Genomic DNA, 24388 nt, shown 5'->3' with positions numbered 1-24388 from the left:
AGGCAGTTTGTCTTAAATGTAGACATCATAGTCAAGAGTGAAGGCTTTGGAACTGTGCACATTCTTGTGGTATATCCAATAGGACAAAGTTATGCATGATTATCCTAACCCAGTTAACCCCTGCTGGTAGATGTCATAACTACACCATCTAGCTGCATTACCTTTCATTGCAGGCCTTTTTAAAATGTAGCCTGTATTAATACTATATGTATTATATATAATATAATATAAAAATAATACTGTATGTATGTATTCTGATTAAATATTTGAAATGCAAATCTTGAATATATGTATGTGTGTGTGTGTGTATATATATATATATATATATATATATATATATATATATATATATATATATGGAGTTTAAAAAGAAATATGTTAACACAGGAAAGAAAACAGCGACTGTGAAGCCATTTTATGGAGTTTTTAATAATCAGCAAAACATGCAGGAATCACATGATTTTCCCGTGATTACAATGAATAAATACAAAAACAAGTTTAAATATGTTTTTCTTCTGTCCAGTAATATAGTCTTAAACCTTACAGTATGTAATGTATTATGTAAGACGAGCACCATTTTTAATTAATTACTTAAAAAAGTATCAATTAACATGTCATTAAAAAATTCTGATACTGCAGCAGAAGGTCTTCATTGTGTTCCTTGGCAGTCTGAAAGAGAAAAGATATTAAACATTAAACAAAACTGAAAGACACGACATGAAGACCTCTGAAGTTTGTGAGATGTAAGTGTTCTCTAAATGGTAACAACTTTGAAAGAATGGCATCTTTCAAACCTTCACCTACTAGGATGGTGTTGGTCCATTGCCTTCAAGCTGTTCCAGAGGTCTCTCTGACTTTTATGTCCTCCTCTAAATCCGCCACACCTGCCTGAGTCATGAGATCAGAGATGTTCTTCTCCAAGTCATCGATTCGCATACTCATCTCATCAAGTATTAGAATTAAGAAAAATCTTCTCACGTAGGAATCATGAAGGTTTTGATTGTGTACATAAAAACATCAGTGCATTCCACTCAATTAAGCTACAATAAGTTCCTCAGTTAATTACAATTATTTACACTGACATAAACATGCATATGCTGAAGGATATTTCGCCCAATAATCTGCTCTGACATGGTCTGGAACTTGTCCTGCATCTGTTGCAGCAAACTCTGTACCTGAACAGAAGAAACAGATATTAAACAAGCATTCAGCTTAAAACTCACAAAAATAGTGAATGAACACTGCGTCCAACTAGCATTAATGAAATCCATCTAGAATCGTGTGGGTTTTGCGTGGGCCTCCCGCACAGGAGTGAAAACAGCAGTTTAAGGGCATGCTCTCCGCCCACGCGTGGAACTGAAACCATAGTAACAAGGGAACTTCGTCTCAACATGGTATAATCACACAAGACAGCACACCTAACAATGAAATAAAGGAATGTTCGATGTATAACCCTTCTGAAAATAAATTCCATCTACGTTTTAATTGAATTTAACTATAGACTTGATCAAGACAGAAAACATGAAAATACATGGAACTCATAAGAGTGATCTGTCAAAACAAGTTCGCGACAGAGCTATTAATGAATGAAGAGCACTCCTCATTAAACACTTATTCACTTTGGCTAGTGAAATGAACGTGACTGGATACTAGGCAACAGTAAGTGCACGACCCAGTACTGTACCTCGGTGTAAAAAAAATTATACATATATCAAATACCACAACAGTCAGGTCCTGAGATGTTTTAGGGTCCTTCTCTGACATTGCCTATCTTCTCCAACAATTCCTACGTCTCTTCGATTGATTTGCTTGTGTGATCAAGAGTCTTGTCAAGGCTGTACAGTACTGTATGATGTATTCAGTGTAGAAACCGTGGAAGCAGCTGCTGATTTCGTTAAGGGGTTTGGTCAGTGAACTGAAGTCAATAGAGCGGCTTAGGCTGTTTTTGCTGTGATAATTTTTATGTCCTAAAGGGGGCGCTTGATGGCTCAGAGAGGCGAGTCCCAGTAGGTTCGGAATCTCTTCAAATCTAGCTGACAACTGTATTCAATATATTTGATTAATACTATGTTAGACTTTTAGAATGAATTAGATTTTTAATATTTAATGGATTAGCCTTACTAAAATACAGTTCAATAATTATTAAGTTAACTAAGACTTATATAAGCTTTTCAATAAATTAAGAAAATTTCTTTATGATTAATAGAATTGTCACGGTTTCTCTGTCAACAAATTATAGCATGTGAGAATTTTTAATTCACTTGGTTTCAACTGCCCAACCTTCAGGACCTGTACAACTCCAGAGTGAAGAAACGGGCAGACAACATCATCACAGACCCCTCTCACCCGGGACACAATCTGTCTGCACTCCTCCCCTCAGGCAGACGCTACAGATCTCTGTGCACTAGAACATCTAGGCATAACAACAGTGTTCCCCCCATGCCATCTCCGTCTTAAACAGCTAACACAGATTTCCAGCTGACTTTCAAGTATGATGTAAATACATATGCATATTTTTGTTTATACAGATATACAGTAAATAATGCACAAATCTGTACATAAATCTTCTGTTTCAGATTTTACAACATTGTTATAATTATTATTATTTTTTTCTTTAGTTTTTTTTCTTTAGTCTTATTCAATTGTTCTTTCTGTCATATGTGTACAGGGGCGTCGGACTGGGGGTAAAACCAGTACTGATTACCAGGGCCCTAAAGGAAGAGAGGGCCCTTGAAAAGTCTGGAATATATTTTATTTACCTGGATATTTTCATGGGCAGAGCCATGGGGGCCCATCAGGACTGCCTATGCATAGGGCCTGGGATCTTGTGCAACGCCCCTGTATGTGTAGGCCTATGTATGTACCAAGAGCTCCTATAAAAGCCCCACAACAAATTCCTTGTGTGTTTGCTCTCACTTGGCGGATTCTAATTCTGATTCCACTTTCTGGCCCGCAGACACCCGACCTGTACTACACGGGTTATTTGCTTAGATTTTAATTATTTTATATTATTTGATTATTAGCCTACGAACCAAATTTTCGCCAAGCGCCCCCTTTCGAAAACAAATGTTTATTTCGTGTTGTACAGATGCTTTGGCCATTCTACTGGTTTAGGATTAATGGTAATACGTCACTGAAAACCGAAATGACAACAGGAAACCAGCCTGTTTAACTAACGGGTCTTACTTATTGAAATGTCCAACGATCTGCATAGAAAGATAAAAGTTAATAAATGTACCATTATTTATGTACACCTGCGTACTACGCTTAGAGCAAACACAAGCAATTGAATTGGAACAGATAAACTCAGTTTCCCATGAATATAGCGACAACCGCAATGAATCATGGGAATTGTTGTTTATTTGTCATTGGATTCAGTGCCGTCCGTCAGCAAATCTCATTAATTGAACTACATGTCCCATAAACGCTTGGAGAGAAAATTTTACATCGCAACAACAATTTGACCGCAAGGGGTTTTTGGAGTCAGTTGACATCGTCGACACCGGAGGCGACACGCAGACGGGGTTTTTTTTTTTTTTTTTTGGAGGAGAACTTTGATAATAACGCGAACGTACATTTATATTAACGTTACTAACATTAGCTGCAAAAACATGTTGGATCCCTGGTTTTATCATTGGTTCTTTTTTACTTGGTGGTCTGTTAGGTAATTGAAGTGCTGCTTGCTGGATAAAATTAAGTTAATTAATCTTTCCCGGGATTTAAGATCCAGCCATATTTAATTGGACCAGTAAAATCGTCGTTTGCATCATTCTGATGCTTCGCTAACTAGACTAACGTTACAGCTAGTCAGCCGGGGCTCGCTGCGCCCGAGCCGGGCGAAGATCGACGCTGCGCGGTGTCACCCAACTCAAGAGGATCGAGCTCATTAGGCGACAATGCTTGAAATAATGTCCGAACACCAAGGTAAGGAAAACCCAAGAATTTGAATCTCAAATATTCTAACTTTAACCATGTTGTGATAGGCAACACCCATCATCCTCATCGTTCAGTTTTAGCAGAGCCAGCTAACTACTTAGCCTGTTAGCAGCTTTAATACTACAGTGACTTTACATACTCGTTAGTTTAGCAGACCGGTGTCACTAATAACGTTAAACTTGATTCATTGTCAGACACTTTTTAATGTTTGATTATGGTCACAAAAAGAGGACATGCTTTTACTGCGCCAACAGGGATTAGCCCAGCTGCTATCTTGTGAAATTACTCCTGTTGATTGTAGCCATTTGTTAACACTGTAACTCACAAATAATGTAAACATTCCTGATATCCAACCACTGCTTTCTGTTCAAATGATTTTATTGACACGTTTACAAAACCGCAGTTACGCAGCGTTGCGCATTTTGTCTTCGCAAAGTAAACAAGCTCCGTTTCAAATACGCTGCTGTTGTTGATCTCTTTAACCAGGTGCCAGTTTAATCATTTTAATTTGCTGCACAGATCGGCTGTTTCTCTGATGTTTCAATGCAATTTAAGGCAGAAATGTTGCCTTTGAAGTCGGGTCACTGTTTAGCTGGGTAACGTAGCATTTTGCTGCCTGACCGTAACTCTTTGTTACGCCGGGGTAAGTAATGTCGATGGGGTCTCTTAATACTCAACGTTACCGATTTGGTCGTTGTAACTACATCATGATCAACCATACATGCTTTTATAATTTCCCAAACCAGAAAAGTTGTTTTTGAGTGCTTCGACGTCGAGATTAAGGATTAAACCACAAGCTGCTGCGTCCTCTCGCATTTATGACTGCTTTATCTTAAGGTGTTTGTCGCTTAATTCATTTAGTTTTCTCCACAATTAAAGTCCCTTAAACCGTGTGGATATTTGAATGTAAAATGGTGCCCTGCTCACTTGAGTGTTACGCCTCAATCAGCAGGGAGTGAGCGAGTTAGCTTGCCGTCGAAGACGCACTTTCACCAGGTTTGTAAGAATGAAACCTGCGAGTTAACGAGTTATTTAGCCATTAATGAATGTTATTCTCTCCCCTTCCTTTTTCTACATAGATTCATTACTGAAATGCAAAGCAGAGACTCTGGTAAGTCAAACAAGGAAATTAGATTTTCATCCTACAGAAGGCAGTGCTTGTCCAAATGCTAATAAATGTTCATGTCCAGCCATCAGAGAGAAGAAAGAGGACAGTGGAGGACTTCAACAAGTTTTGCAGTTTTGTTCTAGCATATGCTGGTTACATCCCTTCTCCAAAAGAGGTAAGAATGGAGCATAGTTTCACATACAGGTGTGGTTTAAAGCCCTTTTTAGATTGCTGTTCCCAGAGACCTCCCATTGCTGCACCTATTTGACACCCATTCCAAGTCTGTACTAGAGTACAGAATGAGTACAATTCAAGCGAAACAGGATTTTACAGATAGTGATAACCAAGTTAACTGATTAATTGGCCGGTGGTTTTTAAAATTAGTATTTAAAAAAAATATATATATATATATAATAATTGGTGCTGAAATGTATTACAAAATGAACTATTGACTTAACTTTGAACATGTTTCATAATATTTAAAATAAATTAAATTTTTTCTATTTTAAAAAAAATTCTGTACAAGATGGGAGGATGATATAAATAAAATCACAAGTCTGCAAAGTATATATAAAGTCAACGCTGTACTGTACTCACTTTTTAGATGTATATATTTTTCATTACTTCTATTTTTCTTTTGCATATAACTTAAGTGTATTTTGTAAGAGCAGAGGATAGATAGATAGATAGAAAACTGACCTGTGAGGAAAAAAAAACACGCTAATTTTTGAATACTCTAAGAATCCAAGAAGCAGCAATTGGTGCCAATGATTTAAATAAGGTGTATTCAATTAATTAGACATCTGAAACTGTGCAGTGTTTGGGGAATTCCAGGATTAGGATTGAGAACCGGTTTACATAGTTTACCCCAGGTCCGGCAAGCCCTGCTCCTTGAAGGCCACCATCCTGCAGAATTGAGCTCCAACCACAATTAAAAAACACCTGAACCAATGTAATCAAGGTCTTCAGGATTACAAGAATCTTTCAGGCAGGTATTTTGTGACAAGTTGGGGCTAAACTCTGCAGATCCAGGATTGGGCTCCCCGTGATCAATGTATGGTTTCCATTGAATATCATCTTTAGCACCTGCACAGGTTTTTTTACATTTTTTTTTCCCCAGCCTATATTTGTAGATATCAGTAATGGTACGACCAAATATCATGCGATCCATTTAGATGTCTGTCTCTGTCCATAGGAAAGGCCATGGTCACCAGGATCCTCCAGTTCTCCGAACAGCTCTGGTGCTTCAGGTGAAGGCAGCGTTTTAAGTGGAGCAAGTTCTAACATGGCTCCCAACTGGGGTCACGACACATCGGACTTGCACACTATCCATACCTTTGTTCGCAAGGCTCGTGCCAATAAGAGCAACAAGAGCATGAGGCGGCTGTCATCTGACAGCGCCCTTATGGGTAAAATGTGTTTAAAAGACCCTTTCTATGAGTGTCAGGTGGCCAGCAAAGCTGAGCGCAAAAAGGACAAGAAGCTGAAGCGTCTTTCTCTAGGTTCAGGCGCTGGCGACAGCAGCAGCAGAGGTGGCGAGAAGCGTGCAAGGATCAAGCGTAGTAAAAATCCCAAACAGTCCAAAGCCCTTAAGAAGCTTAAGAGCTCTGCCCACAGCGAGACCGACTCCGAGAATGGTCTCGGGCATGGAGAGGAGCATTTGGACCACGGAGCAGTGGCTGAGCGCAGACTACAGGCCCAGGTGAAAGAAGAAAAGGAGGAAGCCACCAGAGAAGCGGATATGAGTTCCAGTGAAGGCGAGACTTGGATAGCGGATGAAGACATAATGGTAGAGTCAGGTGGGTTTATTAGGGACTGAAGAAGATTTAGATGGTTTGGAGATGCCCACAAATAATCATTGAAGGATTTTAATATTTTGATCCTGGATTTTATGTCAGTGTGGTGAAATGTATAATTTCAGTAGCACATGATCCTTCATAAATCATTTTGTGTGTATATTCATTTTTAAAAACATTTTATATATATATATATATATATATATATATATATATATATATATATATATATACTTAATGACTTTACAATTTAAATACTAATTTTTAAAATAATTTTATGCGTCTTTTACTTACAGGGGATGATTCATGGGACTTGATCACCTGTTACTGCGGTAAACCCTTTGCAGGACGGCCCATGATTGAATGTAGTCAGTGCAGTGTGTGGGTGCACCTCTCATGTGCCAAAATTAAGAAGTCTAACGTGCCCGACATATTTAACTGCCACAAATGCAGAGACTCTCGACGGTCAAGTCATAAGAAAGACACTTAGATGAGGGGTGTTCATGCCCTCAAAGCTCTGAATGTTCCCAGTTCTCCAGTTTTTGTATCCAAAACAGTTTTCACTTTCAAAAATCCATTCTTTCTTTGCAGCTCTAGTCTTGGCCACCAGTTACTCCTTACATGTTTAACAGTCAGTAGTCACATTTGCAGAGTTCACTTAGAAATAATGTTTGAATTGATCTCTTACCTCCTGAGTTGGTAATTGATCTTGGCTCATTTGTAACTATTCCACAGATACGTACACTATTCTTTGACATGCAGAATTGTCATTTGTTTAAAGTAAGCAGCTTACGTATTTAGTAAGTGGCACAATTTTCCTTTGGAGAAGTTAGAGAAGCCACACTACATTTTCACAGGTGTATACTATATTGGTTACTTTGGTACCATAAAAGTCTATTTAAAAGTGTAAAAAGACCTAGAAAATACAGAAAAATGTTGTCATGATTTTGCCAAAGAGCTGCTATGAGAGATTGTTGACACTGCTGTTTCTAGAAAATGCATTATTTCTTGGTGAACTGTCCAGTTGATCTTCTTTCACTGGGATAGTTGCCATTGTTTGAAGACTAATAGACAATTCATAATTTTCTGTAGGTGATCATAAGACCATTTGATTCCATCCTCTTAATTTGATATTTATATAAGAAATCGCACCCAAATAGACTTGACCAGTCAGCTAACATGTATTAGATGTTCAAATATAAAGAGCTATACGAGTCATTTAAGCAGGGATTCCATTTATTTGCAATTATTGTTATCAAACATTAATTTCATCTAATTCTACTGGTAATATACATTATATTAACTCATGTACTTTGTCGAAGAAGCTATCAATACTATTTAGTCTTTAATTACTTGCACAACATAGTGTTTTTTGTTAGTTTTCTTCTCAATCTGTTCCATTTTTTTTGGAAGATTTCAGTTTAATAAGATGTAAATGCTAGTTTTAGGAGCTTTGCTGAAGCTTTCCTGGAATGAAATGGTTGTAATTATTGATTTCAAGAAGTGTTTGGGGGTTTTAAACTCTTGAGAACTGGTGAAGATTACTCATTTATGCTACAGGCTCTTTCTTTTGAAATAGTTTGGAGACTATTGTTTGGATATTTTTTTTTTCCTTTGTGGTTTATTTGTGAAGCAAGGGGGATAGGAAATCCCCAAAAGCCAGACTTCTCTCGCTTCATGTTTCACAGATTTTGAGAAGTGTACGTATCTGAAAGTGAAGAGAAAAGCAAAGCAAATGGTTTATTTTATAATTATTTTTTTTTTTTTTTTGCATCTGATATTGTTTTCTTTAACTACCTGGAGAAATAAAACGTTTCTTTATCGGGGTTAGAATGTCTTATTTTCATAATCTCACTTTTGTGTTGACATGCGTCATGTGTTTTGTGATTTTAAAACAAGTTGAAATAACATTAGACAAGACTGAATGGTTTATCCATGTACATTTTATTTTGCAGCAACACCAATACAGTGTCTGTCAGTTTGCACCCCACTAGAGGGAGCTGGTAAGCTAATATTGGAAAAACATAAATACAAATAAATAAGTCACAGTTTATAAACCTGAGATGCAATGACTTAATAGAAACCAAAAGTTCAATAAAATAGATTACAAAAATAATAACGAAAACCCAAAAGTGAAAAAGGACCAGAACTAAACAACATAAGGTGTCCTTTTTAACGGTATACGTCATCTGAAAGTTTGATCACTTTGCATCGTACTCCTTAAAATCTTCAGGTTCCTCCTAAGGGGGGAAAATATATATATATTTATTTTACAGTGAAAGGATATGCAATCTGTTTAGTTTAAATATATGTAGTCAAACCACTTTGGTTTTCTCTGTTTGAAAATACCTTTCTGTTCCTGGAAGACAAGTAGGAGCTGCCAATGGGGTCCAGAGGAACAGTGATCCTCCTCCTAATCAGGGTAACAAATGTAGGAATCGTGTGAGAATTTGGGCTTAAATTATGAGATAGCTTCCACAGAGAACTAAGAGTTCCATAACCAAAAAATTATTTGAAAAGCACTTTACTAATCGTAAAATAAATAGACATTTAAAGGGGTTTAATACTATGAGGTTAAATGTACCAATTAAAATACAAAAGCTCTATAATTTTTTATTAAACTTGTGTTTTCATAAATATTTTTTTATAAAATAACAGTCAATATTTCTACTCGCCTCTTCTCCTTGTTTTTGCGGCGGTTGCTGTTTGCTGGTTGCACATTGATGTGTTCCATAGGGGAAAAGAAATCGGGAGTCTTGGCGGGATTGGGTTCCCAGTCCCGAGTCATTTCCCCTTCATTTCTTGGGAACAAGTCAGCCAGATCAGAGAGCTCATAGATATGTGGTGACATCTCCTGATCTGACCTGTGATTGCTCTGCAGGGAATCAGATGCATTTTAATATATGTGACATTAAAGTGTTTTTATTGCAATGCTATATTAAAAGCTGTATATTCTCAAGAAGAGAATTAACTCGGCATATAATTAATGTGATATTTACTCTTTTCACTCGCAGTCTGTCTGGTATCAGGAAAGCACAAAGCTCGTCCATCAAGAAGTAGACAACCAGAATAAGTAGCAAACACCTGGAGCACGTCATCTGAGGGTACAACACCACACAACATGATGTTTAGAAAAATGTTGACTACTTTTTCTATTTAAAATGTTTGCATGTATTAAGATAAACTGCTAACAGCAAACACAATAAGCTGATTAGAAATTGTAAAAACTGTTTCAGAAAATGTAGCAAATTCAGCACTTTTACATGACAAAATTCTGAATTAAAGTATATTGTGTTTTTAAAATTTACCTTCTTGACAAATTAGTCTGTCCTTTGGAAGTTTCTTCAGGAGTTGTTTGACAGTCCTGCTCAGCTTCTACTTGTGTGTTGATGTTGCCTTGATGTCCTCTTTGTCAAGGGCATGTGTGTTTTGGGTATTTGTAGACCTGAAGCTGGGGTGGGTTTATATAGGATGACCAAGAGATTATGGATAAAGGGAGTGTGTGTGTGTGTCTAGCAGGACTTCGCCCACCCTCCAAAAAGATTAGAACATAATTAAAGCATCCTTTTGGTTGTTGTTAGAATGTTCTAGTTCAAACTCAGGTTAACAGGTTGACAATATCTACATTGAGCAGCCACACACAATCTTACAAGAGAATTAAAAATCAGTATTCATAATGACATGGAATATTCTCATATGTTTATCTATATTTAAATGATGATGAATAAATGACTAGCTGATATAAAAATTGCACACCATATTGTCTGAAGAAATTAAACATAAAACAAAAAAATGTGCTACAAGTGAATCTAGGCATCACAAAATGATAATATACAGTATTAAAAATGGGTATTTTCAGATTTAAATATGCCAAAGATTACATTCGCATGTTTTTAAGAATATCTTTTAAGTGTTAAATGACAGAAAAGTTAAACCTATAATATCAACCAATATGGATAAATTAATAAAATGGCTAATTAATGTTATGGTTCTGAAATATTGTGTATCTCTTTGGGATTTTATTTGTAATTTTATGAGACATTTGATGCAAGTCTGTGCATTGTAACTAGTTGATATTTGTATACACTCTGAATGTTCTGTCCTTTGGAGACTCTGTGTGTGGCCTGTTCAGGTATCAGATCATCTCGTCTCACCCAATTTCACGGTTTCAAAACATTGGATTCTCCTCCACGTACACCAAAATGGTCTCTCTCTCTCTCTTTCTCATTAGGGATGGTCGTAGTATTATCAGAGGAAACACACACAAGTTGAAAAAAGCAGGAGCGGCCTCTGCGGATGGCCTACCAGCAGTCTGACACGTTTTCTCTTTTCCTCTTTTCCCTCCCTATCCTAATTATTGCTATTTCTGGCAACAGAGGCACCAGACATAGACTAGCTGTTGACAGACAACCCATGGTGAAAATAAACTACCTTTACTAAACAAGGTCGGTGCAATCCACCCAGATCTCTGTCAACAGAGACTGAGAACAAATCATTGCTGCTGATTACTCATAATTAGTGTAAAATGTGTGTGTGTGTGATCATTTCTGACAACCCCGCCTTCCAATTTCTGTCCTATAAGTACCCAGAATCTTCTTGAGTTCCAAATTTAGAACAATGAAATTCTAAAGAGTCCATCGGCAGCACAAATATAAGCCTTTGTGTTAAAAAAAATAGCAGAATCAGTAATGTTTTTGATTTCATGTGTAATTTATTGTGTATTTTCATTAGAAAAATTCTTGTAGATACAGTAATATTTTTTCAGAATGTTTCAGGTAATAAAATGGGTGGTTCATTTTCTGAACTTCATATGGTGATTCAATAAAATCTCAAGTAATATGCAGAGTGCTTGAAATCTATGGATGAGTGTTTCTACAATACTGCTCTCTACATTTGCAATTCATTTGATTTAAAATGTATTTGTCTGCTTTACAGACTGCACTCAGTTTTGTCATATGAGCAAGTTGAAATTGTATGCTGTTTCTTTTCTTTCAGTAACTACTGAGTCAGTATAACATGCAGCTAACTAGTAACCGTATTATAGTCAAGTAGCAATTAAAAATCCAGAACAATATACCTAGCATTACATCTAAACCACAGACTATACAGGACTATATTTCTCTGTGGAAAATGCAGTCTCTTAATTGGAAACTGACAGCAAGGTTTCAAGCTTTTGAGTTCTACAAACAGTTTGTGCAATGCCTGGACACATAATGTTTATCTGTGTTTAACATTTTGTGGTGAATTACTATTTTGTCATTTCTTTTGGGGTTGAATAGTGTGTTGTTCATTTTGTCTTGAAGGAGCTGTACTTTCACTGCATTTAATTTGTATTTTTTTTTAATTATAAATATTATATATTAAATAATTCTTGTAAAGGCAAAATAAAATAAAAAATTCCCTTTGATTCTGTTTTCCTTAAGCAGTTTTTTTTTTTCAAATCAAATGTTCTGATGCTCATCCAAACATTTTGATTCATCAAAACGTTTTACAGGTACAAGACAATGAAACACAAAAAAAAAAAATGGAGTAGGATTTACTTGAAAAAAGCTTGGAAAGTATTTTTCACTCAGAAAAGGCTAGTAAATTTACTAACATTTGCCAAGTGAAGGCCTAAACTTAATTTATTAGTAGGTTTAATTAGACATTTTTAAGTTAAGTTTACTTGAGAATTACCAGTGAATTTTGTTAATAGGAGTTTTTCCTCCTGCATTTAAAAAAAATGCCGTCCACATGAAAACGCAAAAACGTGCTATCAAGCGCTGTCAAGAGCATGTCACACCAGCAGGCAGCGATATAACCCAAATTGTCACCTTGGCCAATCAGAAGCAGGCAGCAGCGCACAATCTGACGTCAAACACAGCGGATAACGGCGCACACTCTGACGTCGCAAGGCAAAAACCCCGGTTATACTGTCCACACGACAACACTGCAACCGGCGTTTCTGAAAATGCTCACCCTGGCCGTAGTTTTCAAAAATGTTCGGTTTCGGTGCCCTGAAACTGCGTTTTCGTGTGGACGAAAGGCCGAACCGCGTAAATAAAGTCACGGTTATAAAAATACCCGTGTCCGTGTGGACAGGGCCTTTGTTTGTAAATGTTACATTATGTAATGCTTATCACTGTAAAAATGTGTGCTGTTAAATATCATTAATTTACTTTACTGAAATATAAACACCATGTAAGATTTACTTAATTTTTCTTTCTTTTGCAAAGTCTGCAGGTTTTTATATAAATCATTTGCAAAACATGCAAGTAAGCATGTAGACATGCAATTATCCTTTCAAGATAATTTGCCCATTTAATTAAATAAATTGCAAAATAAACACAGACAACTCAATACATGGTACACCATACACAATGACGGTAACAATCAGTGAATAGTGTTTGAGTATGAATGGGTCATTTTGGGTAGAAAATGAACTCCAGGTGTCACAAAACAGTATGTTACTAAAACTAACAACAAAAGCAACCATAAAACAATGTAAATACAACTCAAAAAGATTTTTAATTATTTATGCCCCATTGCATGATGGGAAATATGGGATCATGACTTTGATATTTACTTAAAGAATCCTTGTAAACATAACAAATGGTTCCAAGTAAAATATACTTACAGTATGAGTTCCAACTTTAATTTCTACAAGCTTAAATTAAGTACTAACATAGAATTGTTTTTTTTAAAGTTCTTGCCTTTATTATTTAATGTAGAAATTACATTTGTTTTTATGTAGTATTTACTGCACCACAAAATCATTTTTATCAGTGCAAGCCACCACCTACTGGGCTAACTGAAATTTTCAAAGCAAAGTTCACATTTCACAAAATATAGACAAGCTCAAGTTTAACTACATTTTGATTCTAGGGCAAACATTCAGCATGCTTTTAATTATCAATAGTCGATCAATATCACCTGCTAAAATCAGTTAAAAGGTTGCAGTCATTTCAATTGTAAAGAGCAGCTTTAGTAAGAGATTTTTAATTTTTACAAACAGGCCACAAGGTGGAGTTATAACAAAAATATGTGTGAAATGCAAACGTTTGTCATGACATTTAATATTATCTTTGGAATCTTCCTAATTGTCTAGAATTATCTTCATTATTCTATTATATATTATTATTACTTAGTGTTTTAATTATTTTTATTTGACCATGAAACCGACCACATGCTATTCTTGAGTCTTGGCAGATGCTTCACATAACACACACTGTTCTTTATTTAAAAAATACTCACTATTACTGTGTATAATGGGGGGAAATGATGATTAAGAACAGCTATTGTCTGAATGGATGAGATATTTCAGAGTCTCAGTTGTGTCTCCTATCGAGGGAGATAAATGACGCGTTAAAGCAAATATTTGTAACAAAATTTAATTTTTCCACTTCTTGCCAAGAGAATCAAAGGATTTAGTAAACATTTAGTAACCCACGACCTTCAGGATACAGCGGTGTGCTGTTGGTTTAGGGTCCGTTGAAGTTTACATATTGTTCCTGTGGCTCAAGTGGTGGAGCTTTACGTAAGCTCCGCAAGGTTGTGGTTTCGACACCCAGGGAACACATGTTAGGTAAAAAAAATGTTAGCCTGAATGCACTGTAAGTCTGCTTAGTGCATACATTTATTCATTTATCCTGTAGCGTCTTTACACACAGACGAAACTTGATAGAGAAGTACGAAGTGTGACAAAATAAACCTCTGCAAATAAACAGAATTTAAATTCACGTCTCGCACACAATGGAACATTCAAACGCGATCTGGACTCATTCCGGGATAGTGATGTGCACTTCGCAGGGCACTTACGGTCGAATAGGACAAACATCTGAAGAGATACGTACGAAATGTGCAGAGTGGAGGACAGGAATAGGGGCATCTATCTTCTAAAAACAAATTGCAAAAAAAAAAATCCCAACTTCCTGCTCCTTTGTTGGTAACTGAATATTGCAAAATGACCAATAACATCATCATTTTATTTTAAACGACAGTCTCGTTTCTTAATAGAAGTCTTGTGGCTTTCTCAGGTCTAAATGCGTCATATGAAGGGGAGGAGATTCATAGAGAAAGCGAAGGCTTCATGTCTGGGCATTGTGTGTAAACGATTTCGTGTCTTTTTTTATTTTATTTTAGAGAAAGTGAAGGAAACTGTTGAAAACTGTTCTCATTCCATACATCCGAGTAATCACTGCAACGAGAACTGCTCTGTGGAGAATCTGTTGCCTATTTGAAGAGTATCAAACCTGCCTCTCAAGAGCTGAGATGTGAGTGAGTGTTCATGGTGGCGCGCGGTTTTCCCCCTTTTCGAAGTCTCGGCTCTATAGAGTATTTTAATACCGTTCTGCAGGAATTTTGTATGCTAGATGTGTATTTTAATGGATAAACTTCGGAGAAAGTGACCATCGTAATTCATTTCGTAAAAACAGTATCTTTGGTCATTAAGCATTGGGATAAAGCGTACTTATCGGCATAAGTTACTTATTAAAAGCCAAGTAGGCTTATCAGTGTCTGTTTTCTTTTCCCTTTTCAGTTTTCTTCGCGAATCCTTCGGCATGTTTTGCTATTGTCTTTGTGAAGAAATTGTATTTGGCCCCAAACGATAAACACAATCTACCGTCACCGCCCTTTGTATGACGTCTTCGTGTTATTGCTTCAATGTGTTTCTCGTCTAAAACACGGTACAGTCCCCTAAACGAGAAATAAACGGGCTGGCACGTAGCCTGCCGACGGATTTCCTTAAGTGTTTGCGCATTCTTTGATATTTCCTTTAAAATGCTACTAGACCATTTAAACGTTGATCTTTTCATTAGAAGTTGAACTTGAGTTCTTTTTGGACCTGTTCTGCTTGTTTCCAGCTCAGACACCACTTCCCTATCTTTTCTTCTCCCGCATACTGATCGAGGTGCTGATAGACGTCGACTCTGAAAATCTCAGATCTGTCTTCAACATGTCTGGCCCAGGTAATGACAACTTGTTTTTAATTTTCTTTTAAATGCAGTAGAGCTTATTTGTGGAGTTTTAGTTTTAGTTTTTAAAATGGCAGCATGTAATGTTTTAAACAAACAGTGAGTTTTGCAAATAGTAGGCCTACAGTTTCCATGTTCAAATCACTGTGCTGAAAACTATCCAAAGCAGTATATTTACATTTTTTTCCCTCAAGTGTGATTCGTGCAGTTTCATGCCTGTTGACATGAAGGTGTGTGTGTGTGTGTGTGTGTGTGTGTTGGTGGAAACTTTTTCCAATTTTCTCCAGAGGTCGCGAAAGGAATGCAGGAAGTCTAAGGACGTTAAGTCTACAAAAGTGGCTGTGTTCCACATTTATAGGTTTCCACGGGCTATGCAGCTTTAAGAGCTGAGTTTTATTACACTATGAAACATCTGTGGCTTTAGCTTTACCTATTAATTTTCTATCGGTACAACACGGGATCATACAAAACTGGTATTGGAAAATCAGTGATGAGGTCTTTTAGGGCAAGTCATAGATCTATTGTAAGAGTAAATGTACTGTGCTCACTTCAGAACAGATAACATAATAATATTTTATGATAATCGTCACTTTACACTGTCTTACCATAAAATATCCCTAGCCCAATCCACACTCGATTGCATTTTGCTGTTAAACTGGGAGTCAAGTGATTCTTTAACACCATTAGGATCATTTACCCCAACATCTTTGGAGCAACTGTGTTCTTAACAAGCTTTGGAATTCAGGCTAGTATTTCCCAAACAGCCATTTAGTCCATGTTGAGTGGATTAACATCATGAATTATTTTTCTACTGAAATTAATGATTAATGTTTTCCAGTCATGCTCATGTGCAAGTCATTTTTCTAAAGCATTACGCAAGAAGAGAAAAATCTGTTGCAAAGGGCCTGGTCTCATCCTTGTTCTGGTGAATGGTTAGCAATGTTTAGCACTGGAAAACTGGAATGGCAAGATGGGAGTGTTCAAAACACAATCACATGTAAATGTTGATAGTTTTTGTGTGTGAAGGTCAAGGATTATGCAACTCTAATATCCAGCAATTGGCTTGGTTAGAAAATGCATGCATCTCTGCCAGAAAGATTGATTCCCTTGTCCTTCGTTTCAAATTTCGTTCAGGACCCTTCAGTCGCATGTTATGCAGATTTTCTTATGATTTAGTAGGCTACTCTAAACATTTACTGTTGTTAGAAAATGATTGTTAGCTCTTTTAATTTGAGTGGAATAGTGGATGTCTGCAAACGTCATGACTAAAATTTCATTGAGTAAGTCTGAATGATAAATGACTTGGTTTCTTTTTTTTCCCTAGCACTTAACATAATGCTTTGAGCAAAAGACATGTGACCACAATCAGTTAGATAACATGATGGAAACCAGATGCAATTTCATGTGGCATGTCTTGAGAATCAAATTAGCAACAACTGAGAACCTAGAATCAGTGTGAGCTCAGTGGGTCTGCTATGTATAGTACTTATTTATTTTTATATCTCCCTTTTAATGAACAAGAAACAAACAGTGAAACATACAATGAGCACTGTAGCTGAAACTACATTAATTGTAGCACCAAACAACATTCCTTGCCATTAATTAAAGCTTCATAACTTCACCAGCAAGCAATGTAACATGAATTGTTGGTGCCTCGACAACAATCTCTTAGTCTAGTCATTCCCCTGTGTAAGTGGTTAGATATTGTGGGTGGAATTTGATTAACACCAAATTTAGTTTCTTTTTTTAAACTAAGTCATGGTATTGAAGGTGGAGAGAGAACTGTACATGTACAATACACAACCTTTCGATTGGGAGTCCGCCTCTCTAACCATTAGGCCACGACTTCCCACAAATGTGACCATAGAAGATTCTCTCAATGGCACCATGATGTACAAAACAGCAGATCTGTGTAACTTATCATCAAACCGGTTATATATATATATATATATAACCGGTTTCATGATAAGTTACACAGATCTGCTGTTTTGTATATACATATATATATATTTATTTATTTATTTATATATATTTATTTATTTATTTATATATATATATATATATATATATATATTTATTTATTTATATTTATATATATATAAATATATATATATATAAATCTAAATATATATATATATATATATATATATATATATTACTTATTTATATATATATATTTTTATTTATTTATATATATATATTTAAATAGCTGGTGAAAGATTTGAATAGTTTATATGAAGAGGCTTTTCATATGAAAATGGCAGTTTCGGATTGGTTCTTCAATGGGAGGATTAAACATGTCAAATAATAAGCCACATCTGCTGTGTTTACTTCTGACGAAACAGTATACTGTCCATGTCCAGAAAGGTAAGAAAAACATCATCAAAGTAGTCCATGTGACATCAGAGGGTTTTTGAAGCATCGAAAATACATTTTGGTCCAAAAATAACAAAAACTACGACTTTATTCAGCATTGCCTTCTCTTCCGTGTCTGTTGTGAGCGCGTTCAGAACAAAGCAGTTTGTCATATCCGGTTCGCGAATGAATCATTCGATGTAACCGGATCTTTTTGAACCAGTTCACCAAATCGAACTGAATCGTTTGAAACGATTCGCGTCTCCAATACGCATTAATCCACAAATGACTTAAGCTATTAATTTTTTTTAATGTGGCTGACACTCCCTCTGAGTTCAAACAAACCAATATCCCGGAGTAATTCATTTACTCAAACAGTACACTGACTGAACTGCTGTGAAGAGAGAACTGAAGATGAACACCGAGCCAAGCCAGATAATGACTCGTTCACGAGTCAAGAACCGTTTCTGTCAGACGTGTCCGATTCGAGAACCGAGGAGCTGATGATACTGCGCATGTGTGATTCAGCGTGAAGCAAACCGACACACAGAGCGTCTGAACCGAACTGATTCTTTTAGTGATTGATTCTGAACTGATTCTGTGCTAAGTGAAAGTGAAAAGTGAAAGTGAAGTGACATTCAGCCAAGTATGGTGACCCATACTCAGAATTTGTGCTCTGCATTTAACCCATCCGAAATGCACACACACAGAGCAGTGAACACACACACACACACTGTGAGCACACACCCAGAGCAGTGGGCAGCCATTTATGCTGCGGCGCCCGGGGAGCAGTTAGGGGTTCGATGCCTTGCTCAAGGGCACCTAAGTCGTGGTATTGAAGGTGGAGAGAGATACCACGACTTAGGTGCCCTTGAGCAAGGCATCGAACCCCTAACTGCTCCCCGGGCGCCGCAGCATAAATGGCTGCCCACTGCTCTGGGTGTGTGCTCACAGTGTGTGTGTGTGTGTGTTCACTGCTCTGTGTGTGTGCATTTCGGATGGGTTAAATGCAGAGCACAAATTCTAATGTTATGAGCGCGGGTAAACCGAAGGTTTGCAATCATCGCCAATGACGCCATTACGTAGAGCACAAAAGAACCGGTGAACCGTTTTCTTCAACCGGTTTATTGAATCAAACTGTCAGAAAGAACTACTGGTGATGCGAAAACCGATGCAACCGGTTCTTGACTCGTGAACGAGTCATTATCTGGCTCGGCTCGGTGTTCATCTTCAGTTCTCTCTTCACAGCAGTTCAGTCAGTGTACTGTTTGAGTAAATAAATTACTCTGGGATATTGGTTTGTTTGAACTCACAGGGAGTGTCCGCCACATTAAACAAGTTAACAGCTTAAGTCATTTGTGGATTCATGCGTATTGGAGACGCGAATCGTTTAAAACGATTCAGTTCGATTTGGTGAACTGGTTCAAAAAGATCCGGTTACATCGAATGATTCATTCACGAACCGGATATGACAAACTGCTTTGTTTTGAACTGTCTTACAACAGACACGGAAGAGAAGACAATGCTGAATAAAGTCGTAGTTTTTGTTATTTTTGGACCAAAATGTATTTTCGATGCTTCAAAAACCCTCTGATGTCACATGGACTACTTTGATGATGTTTTTCTTACCTTTCTGGACATGGACAGTATACCGTACACACAGCTTCAATGGAGGGACTGAGAGCTCTCGGACTAAATCTAAAATATCTTAAACTGTGTTCCAAAAATTAACGGGTCTTACGGGTTTGGAACAACATGAGGGTGAGTTATTAATGACATAATTTAGCAAATTGGGCGAACTAACCCTTTAAGCTCACCAAGGCTGCATTTATTAGAGCAAAAATAAAAACATAAAATAAATGTTTTAAAATGTAATTTATTCCTGTGATACCAAAGCTGAATGCTGGTGGTCAACCATATATTATTACTTACATTTCTAATAATATTATACAATATGAGGATGTATTGTTTGCAACCATTATTGCTAACTCAGAAATTGAGAAACACCCGACCTTTAAAATATGATAAAAAGTGACTGATTTGATTAGTAATACATTTTAAGTAATAAAGTTTATTATCCAGCTATCCAGATATTAAATATTTGTCCTAATTGCTGACAGTAATGCTTCATTTTCATCTATATGTCTGGTTGTTGCAGAGTAAATAGCTGATTTGAAATGGAGAAGATGCTAAATATTTAAATACAATGACAAGACACGCATTGTTCATGATGGTGTTATGCTGTACATGACTTCTGCATATAGTCAATATTGTTACAATGAATTATTTATGACCCCTTCTGGTTATTGGTGGCTATTTTGATATATTTTCCCTTTGGAATGCCTCACATGTATGCTGCGGTCTAAAATAGATCCCTACCACAGAACATGGCAGGCCTGTATGAACCATCTCAAACCTGGCATCTCTTATTTTACAAGACGTCCTTAACATGAAAACATATAATTCTGTGTGTCTGTATTTATTGATTAAAAGAGAATAAATCAGTCAGTTGTTCCAGTCATTTCATTATCTACTGCATACCAACTCCACGCCATATTCCAGTGGTGAGGCATGATCGTGGGATTTCCATTGACGGCTTGAATTGAACAATGCATTCCAAACCATCAAGACTTTCTACATCATGTCATTGCATCTGTCTATGATTTAAGACTCAAAAGAGGCTGGCTTTTGCCAAGTAACAAAATGCAGGCAGGAGTAAATGAACAACAGAGTGTCTCAAATAAATTTTTATTTTACAACATTGCCTAATATGTCTCATCAGAGTAAAACTAAAGAAGCCTTTTATTAAGATTAAGATTATATATATTTTCTTTCTTTGCATATTAAAATTGCAGGCTACCCATCTCCACACCAGCCTCCTTATCCCATGCCCCAGATGGGTGGACACTCCATGCCCCCCTATCCCATGGGAGGTTATGGAGAACCTGGACAAGCGGCACCACCCGCAGGGTTCCAAGTAGGATACCAGCCAGTTCCAGATCAGCCAGTCATGTATCAGCCTGGTCCGGTTGGTCCGGTTGGTCCAGTTAGTCCAGCATCTCACCATGACCAGCCGTATGGAGGTAAATTTAGACTTAATTTACAAAAAATATTTGTAAGTAAAAGGTGAACATTAGGTAAGTGGGCAAAGTGACCACACAGACCAAAGCTGAAAGAAAGATTCTAAAAGATTAATTCTAATGATAATTATTACAACAAAAAACAATGCAAAATGAGTATGAGTGTTGCATAATGCATGCTGACTAATGATGGTGTGCCTAATGATCTTCCTCACAACCTTCTCTAGCATCTGTAGCTGCACCAGTCTCCGTGCCCGCTGGAGTTCCACCTGGTCTGGAGTACCTCACTCAGGTTAGCCATGTCATTTGGTACATTCAAAGTCACATAGTCAGAAAGTATGTATTTACAAGTTGAATGCACTTGAACACCACAGAAAAGATGTGATTATGTGTGGGCAGTGTTTGGATGGTAAATGGTAAAAACTTGTATTCCAGAAATGTGATCAGAGAATCTCTGATCTGATCTGAATGATTTGAACACACCTGACGTCGTATTTACGACTTCCCAAGTGAACGCACTAGTTCTGTCTGTCATTTACTTTACTTATTAAAAGTAAAAAGTAAAAGTCTTGTTACTAGTGTACTCCTTTCATTTTAGATTGATCAGATCCTTATTCATCAGAAAGTGGAGTTGTTAGAGGGTGAGTCATCTTCTGTATTGTGTATGCGTTTGAAGTTGTTTACTATATAGCTTGAGTGCGTTAAAGCAAAGCTTGTCTGTTTCATTTTGTGCGTTATCTTTATTTGAAGCCTGAGATGATTTTACTCACCATTACTTTTTTGCTTCTTTAATTCAGACATTCAAAGACTTTAATAAGCTCCATGAAATTAGCCCCAGTGTTAGAAAAAGAGATTTCTATCAATTTCCAACCGATGGGACCAGATTGTTTATACCCACTATAGAATTGGTAATTCCAGGATGACACAAGTGTTTAATACTAGGAGAAGATCCTTTAACATGTTCTCTCTGCCAAAAGCTTTATCCCTGAAGCATGTTTTAGATTGTGCTGGTTTTAATACTGAGAATTATTTTTTTCATTCAGTTAACTCTTTTGAAGAGATTCTTAACTGTTAAATTAAATACTGTTTTTAGCCACAGAAGCTGGCATAGCATTAAATACAAACAAACAAACACTCAAAGACTCCCAGTTTAATTTCTCTGCATGCTTTTCGGTCTTGTACAGCAATCATTGGCTTTGAGACCAACAACCAGTATGAGATCAAGAATAGCCTAGGTCAAAAGATTTACTCTGCCAAAGAAAAAAATGACTGCTGCACACGCAACTGCTGTGGAGCCCTGCGCAGCTTTGACATGAAGATAAAAGACAACGCCGATCGAGAGGTCATACGACTCATCCGACCTTTCCGCTGTGTCTCCTGTTGGTGCCCCTGCTGCCTGCAAGAGGTATATTGGACAAGTCATATCAAAGCTTTGCATTTAATTTAATTTAATTGGTTTTCAGTTAGTGAATCATCTAAATCTGTGGTTCTCAATTCCAGTCCTGATGACCCTCTGCTCTGCGTATTTTGTATGTCTCTCTTATCTAATGCACCTGTTCAGTTAATGGATCTCTGTCCTAATGAGCTGAAGATCTGAATCACTGATTCAGAATCAGGTGTGTTACATGAGGGAGAAATGCAAAATGTGCAGAGCAGAGGGTCCCGGGACGGGAATGGACTACCAGTGATCTAAAGAACATGTTGTGTGACCTACTACTGACATGAATGTGTGTGAAGAGTTATAAATGGTGTAAGGTCAGTATGGACATAGGACTCTATGCCACTTCGTCTTTGCAAGCAGGCGGCAATCACACAGTTCATTTAGTTTTAGTTTGGGAACAGTAAAATTTGTTGTAGTTGTTTTGGAAAAGAATACTTTTTTTTTTTTTAAGCAAGGATTCATTAAATTGATCAAGTGAAACCATAAAAACATTTATAATGTAACAAAAGATTTCTATTTTAAATACATGCTGTTATTTAGAACTTTCTGTTCATAAAATAATTTTTTAATTTACCATGGTTTCCAAAAAATGTTAAGCAGCACAACTGTTTACACAACATTAATAATATAAAATGTTTCTTGAGCTCCAGTCAGCATACTAGGATGATGTCTGAAGGATCATGCAACACCGAAAACTGGAGTAATTGCTAGAAATTTAGCTTACATCACAGAAATTAACTATATTTAAATTTATTCCACTAAACAGTAATTTATTCCTTTTGAACATTTGTCTTTCTATGCACGTACAGCTACTGGCTTAAAGTGCCCCTATTTTGCCATTAAGGTTACTAATATTGTTTTGGCAGTCTCCTACAATAGGATCACATGAATGCAAGGTAAAAAAAAATTTCCAGCGATTCTCAAACGATTCATTCAAAGCAGTTCTAATATTCAGTCTTTCTAAACCCCTGCTTTCCGTAAGCCTGCTCCACTCTGATTGGTCAGATAGCCCAGTCTGTTGTGATTGGTCAGATAGCCCAGTCTGTTGTGATTGGTCAGATGGTCCAGTCTGTTGTGATTGGTCAGATAGCCCAGTCTGTTGTGATTGGTCAGATAGCCCAGTCTGTTGTGATTGGTCAGATAGCCCAGTCTGTTGTGATTGGTCAGATAGCCCAGTCTGTTGTGATTGGTCAGATGGTCCAGTCTGTTGTGATTGGTCAGATGGTCCAGTCTGTTGTGATTGGTCTACCGCCCAACATGGTGTCAGAAACGATACACCCACTGCCATAGTCCCGTATGTTGAATGCTCGATAGAAAATATAAACCTATTATGAATCTATTATATACTTATGATTTAGTGGAGCCAGCTGGTCCAAATAAACAGGATACTGATCCATCTTTCAGGAGCAAGGGTTTAGTGAATCCTGCGTTGAGGTCCCTGAGATTAGAGAAGCAGTTGTAAGTAGAATGAATTATGCAAATGTGTTACCCCCTGACGTGTAGCCGTCACAGAAGTGGGATTCGAATTACTAATGACTCGTTTCAGCTGTAGAGAGTCGATTCTTTATTTTGGGAGACAATAACTTTATTTATCGTGCCCTTTTCAGCTTTACAACTTTGTGGATCATTTACATACACATACAGCTACATTACACACTGCATGGAATGCGATATTGGAAATGGCACAATTGGGTCACTTTAAAAATCAATTTGTGCAT

General features: G+C 37.0%; 3 protein-coding genes and 1 long non-coding RNA gene across 11 annotated transcripts in view; 2 read left to right on the top strand and 2 right to left on the bottom strand.

The window, feature by feature from the left end:
* Positions 1-409: 409 nt before the first annotated feature.
* On the bottom strand, positions 410-1917 carry LOC132104327 (heat shock factor-binding protein 1-like). 2 transcript variants are annotated; one of them, XM_059509736.1, is made up of 4 exons: positions 1720-1917; positions 1109-1175; positions 801-950; positions 410-669 (listed from the first exon to the last, which is right to left on the bottom strand). In XM_059509736.1, the coding sequence occupies exons 1-3, from the start codon at positions 1762-1764 to the stop codon at positions 829-831; spliced, it is 234 nt and encodes a 77-aa protein (XP_059365719.1). In that variant the 5' UTR covers positions 1765-1917; the 3' UTR covers positions 410-669; positions 801-828. The 2 variants fall into 2 exon arrangements, with proteins under 2 accessions (XP_059365719.1, XP_059365711.1); XM_059509728.1 differs by having other exon boundaries at positions 805-950; positions 1720-1916.
* Positions 1918-3486: 1569 nt separating this feature from the next.
* LOC132104308 (PHD finger protein 23B-like) lies at positions 3487-11683 on the top strand. Of its 4 annotated transcripts, none has more exons than XM_059509712.1 (6): positions 3487-3924; positions 5016-5047; positions 5127-5219; positions 6240-6843; positions 9855-9944; positions 11072-11683. In XM_059509712.1, exons 1-5 carry the CDS (start codon positions 3897-3899, stop codon positions 9911-9913), a joined length of 816 nt encoding a protein of 271 aa, XP_059365695.1. In that variant the 5' UTR covers positions 3487-3896; the 3' UTR covers positions 9914-9944; positions 11072-11683. The 4 variants fall into 4 exon arrangements, with proteins under 4 accessions (XP_059365695.1, XP_059365686.1, XP_059365678.1 ...); XM_059509695.1 differs by lacking the exons at positions 9855-9944; positions 11072-11683 and adding an exon at positions 7137-8666 and having other exon boundaries at positions 3490-3924; positions 6240-6453; positions 6547-6843; XM_059509703.1 differs by lacking the exon at positions 11072-11683 and having other exon boundaries at positions 9855-10145.
* Positions 8977-9283, bottom strand: LOC132104336 (uncharacterized). The gene is made up of 2 exons (XR_009423526.1): positions 9190-9283; positions 8977-9080 (listed from the first exon to the last, which is right to left on the bottom strand). It is a non-coding gene; the product is annotated as an uncharacterized LOC132104336 (long non-coding RNA).
* A 3259-nt stretch (positions 11684-14942) lies between the features above and the next one.
* The window catches only part of LOC132104287 (phospholipid scramblase 2-like), a 10857-nt gene continuing 1411 nt past the window's right edge, over positions 14943-24388 (top strand). The window contains exons 1-6 of one of the 4 annotated variants that reach the window (XM_059509649.1): positions 14943-15092; positions 15684-15788; positions 21005-21232; positions 21457-21521; positions 21828-21870; positions 22414-22634. In XM_059509649.1, the coding sequence (XP_059365632.1) occupies positions 15776-15788; positions 21005-21232; positions 21457-21521; positions 21828-21870; positions 22414-22634 (570 nt within the window). In that variant the 5' untranslated portion in view covers positions 14943-15092; positions 15684-15775. Of the gene's footprint in view, positions 15101-15683; positions 15789-21004; positions 21233-21456; positions 21522-21827; positions 21871-22413; positions 22635-24388 lie in introns of all 4 variants that reach the window. The other 3 variants (XM_059509658.1, XM_059509667.1, XM_059509675.1) reach the window with 3 other exon arrangements.

Source organism: Carassius carassius, chromosome 2 (assembly GCF_963082965.1).
Source record: "Carassius carassius chromosome 2, fCarCar2.1, whole genome shotgun sequence".
Lineage (NCBI taxonomy): Eukaryota > Metazoa > Chordata > Actinopteri > Cypriniformes > Cyprinidae > Carassius > Carassius carassius.
The sequence above is the reverse complement of the archived record's forward strand: the minus strand, read 5'-3'. Positions and strand labels throughout refer to the sequence as shown.

Coding starts and splice junctions, on each gene's coding strand:
- LOC132104327 (XM_059509736.1), bottom strand. CDS start 1,764: ATGTCAGAGAAGGACCCTAAAACATCTCAGGACCTGACTGTTGTG. Junction 1,176..1,719: donor CTCAGGACCTGACTGTTGTG/GTATTTGATATA, acceptor TCTTCTGTTCAG/GTACAGAGTTTGCTGCAACA. Junction 951..1,108: donor AGAGCAGATTATTGGGCGAA/ATATCCTTCAGC, acceptor TAATTCTAATAC/TTGATGAGATGAGTATGCGA.
- LOC132104308 (XM_059509687.1), top strand. CDS start 3,897: ATGCTTGAAATAATGTCCGAACACCAAG. Junction 5,048..5,126: donor AATGCAAAGCAGAGACTCTG/GTAAGTCAAACA, acceptor GTTCATGTCCAG/CCATCAGAGAGAAGAAAGAG. Junction 6,844..7,136: donor AGACATAATGGTAGAGTCAG/GTGGGTTTATTA, acceptor TTTTACTTACAG/GGGATGATTCATGGGACTTG.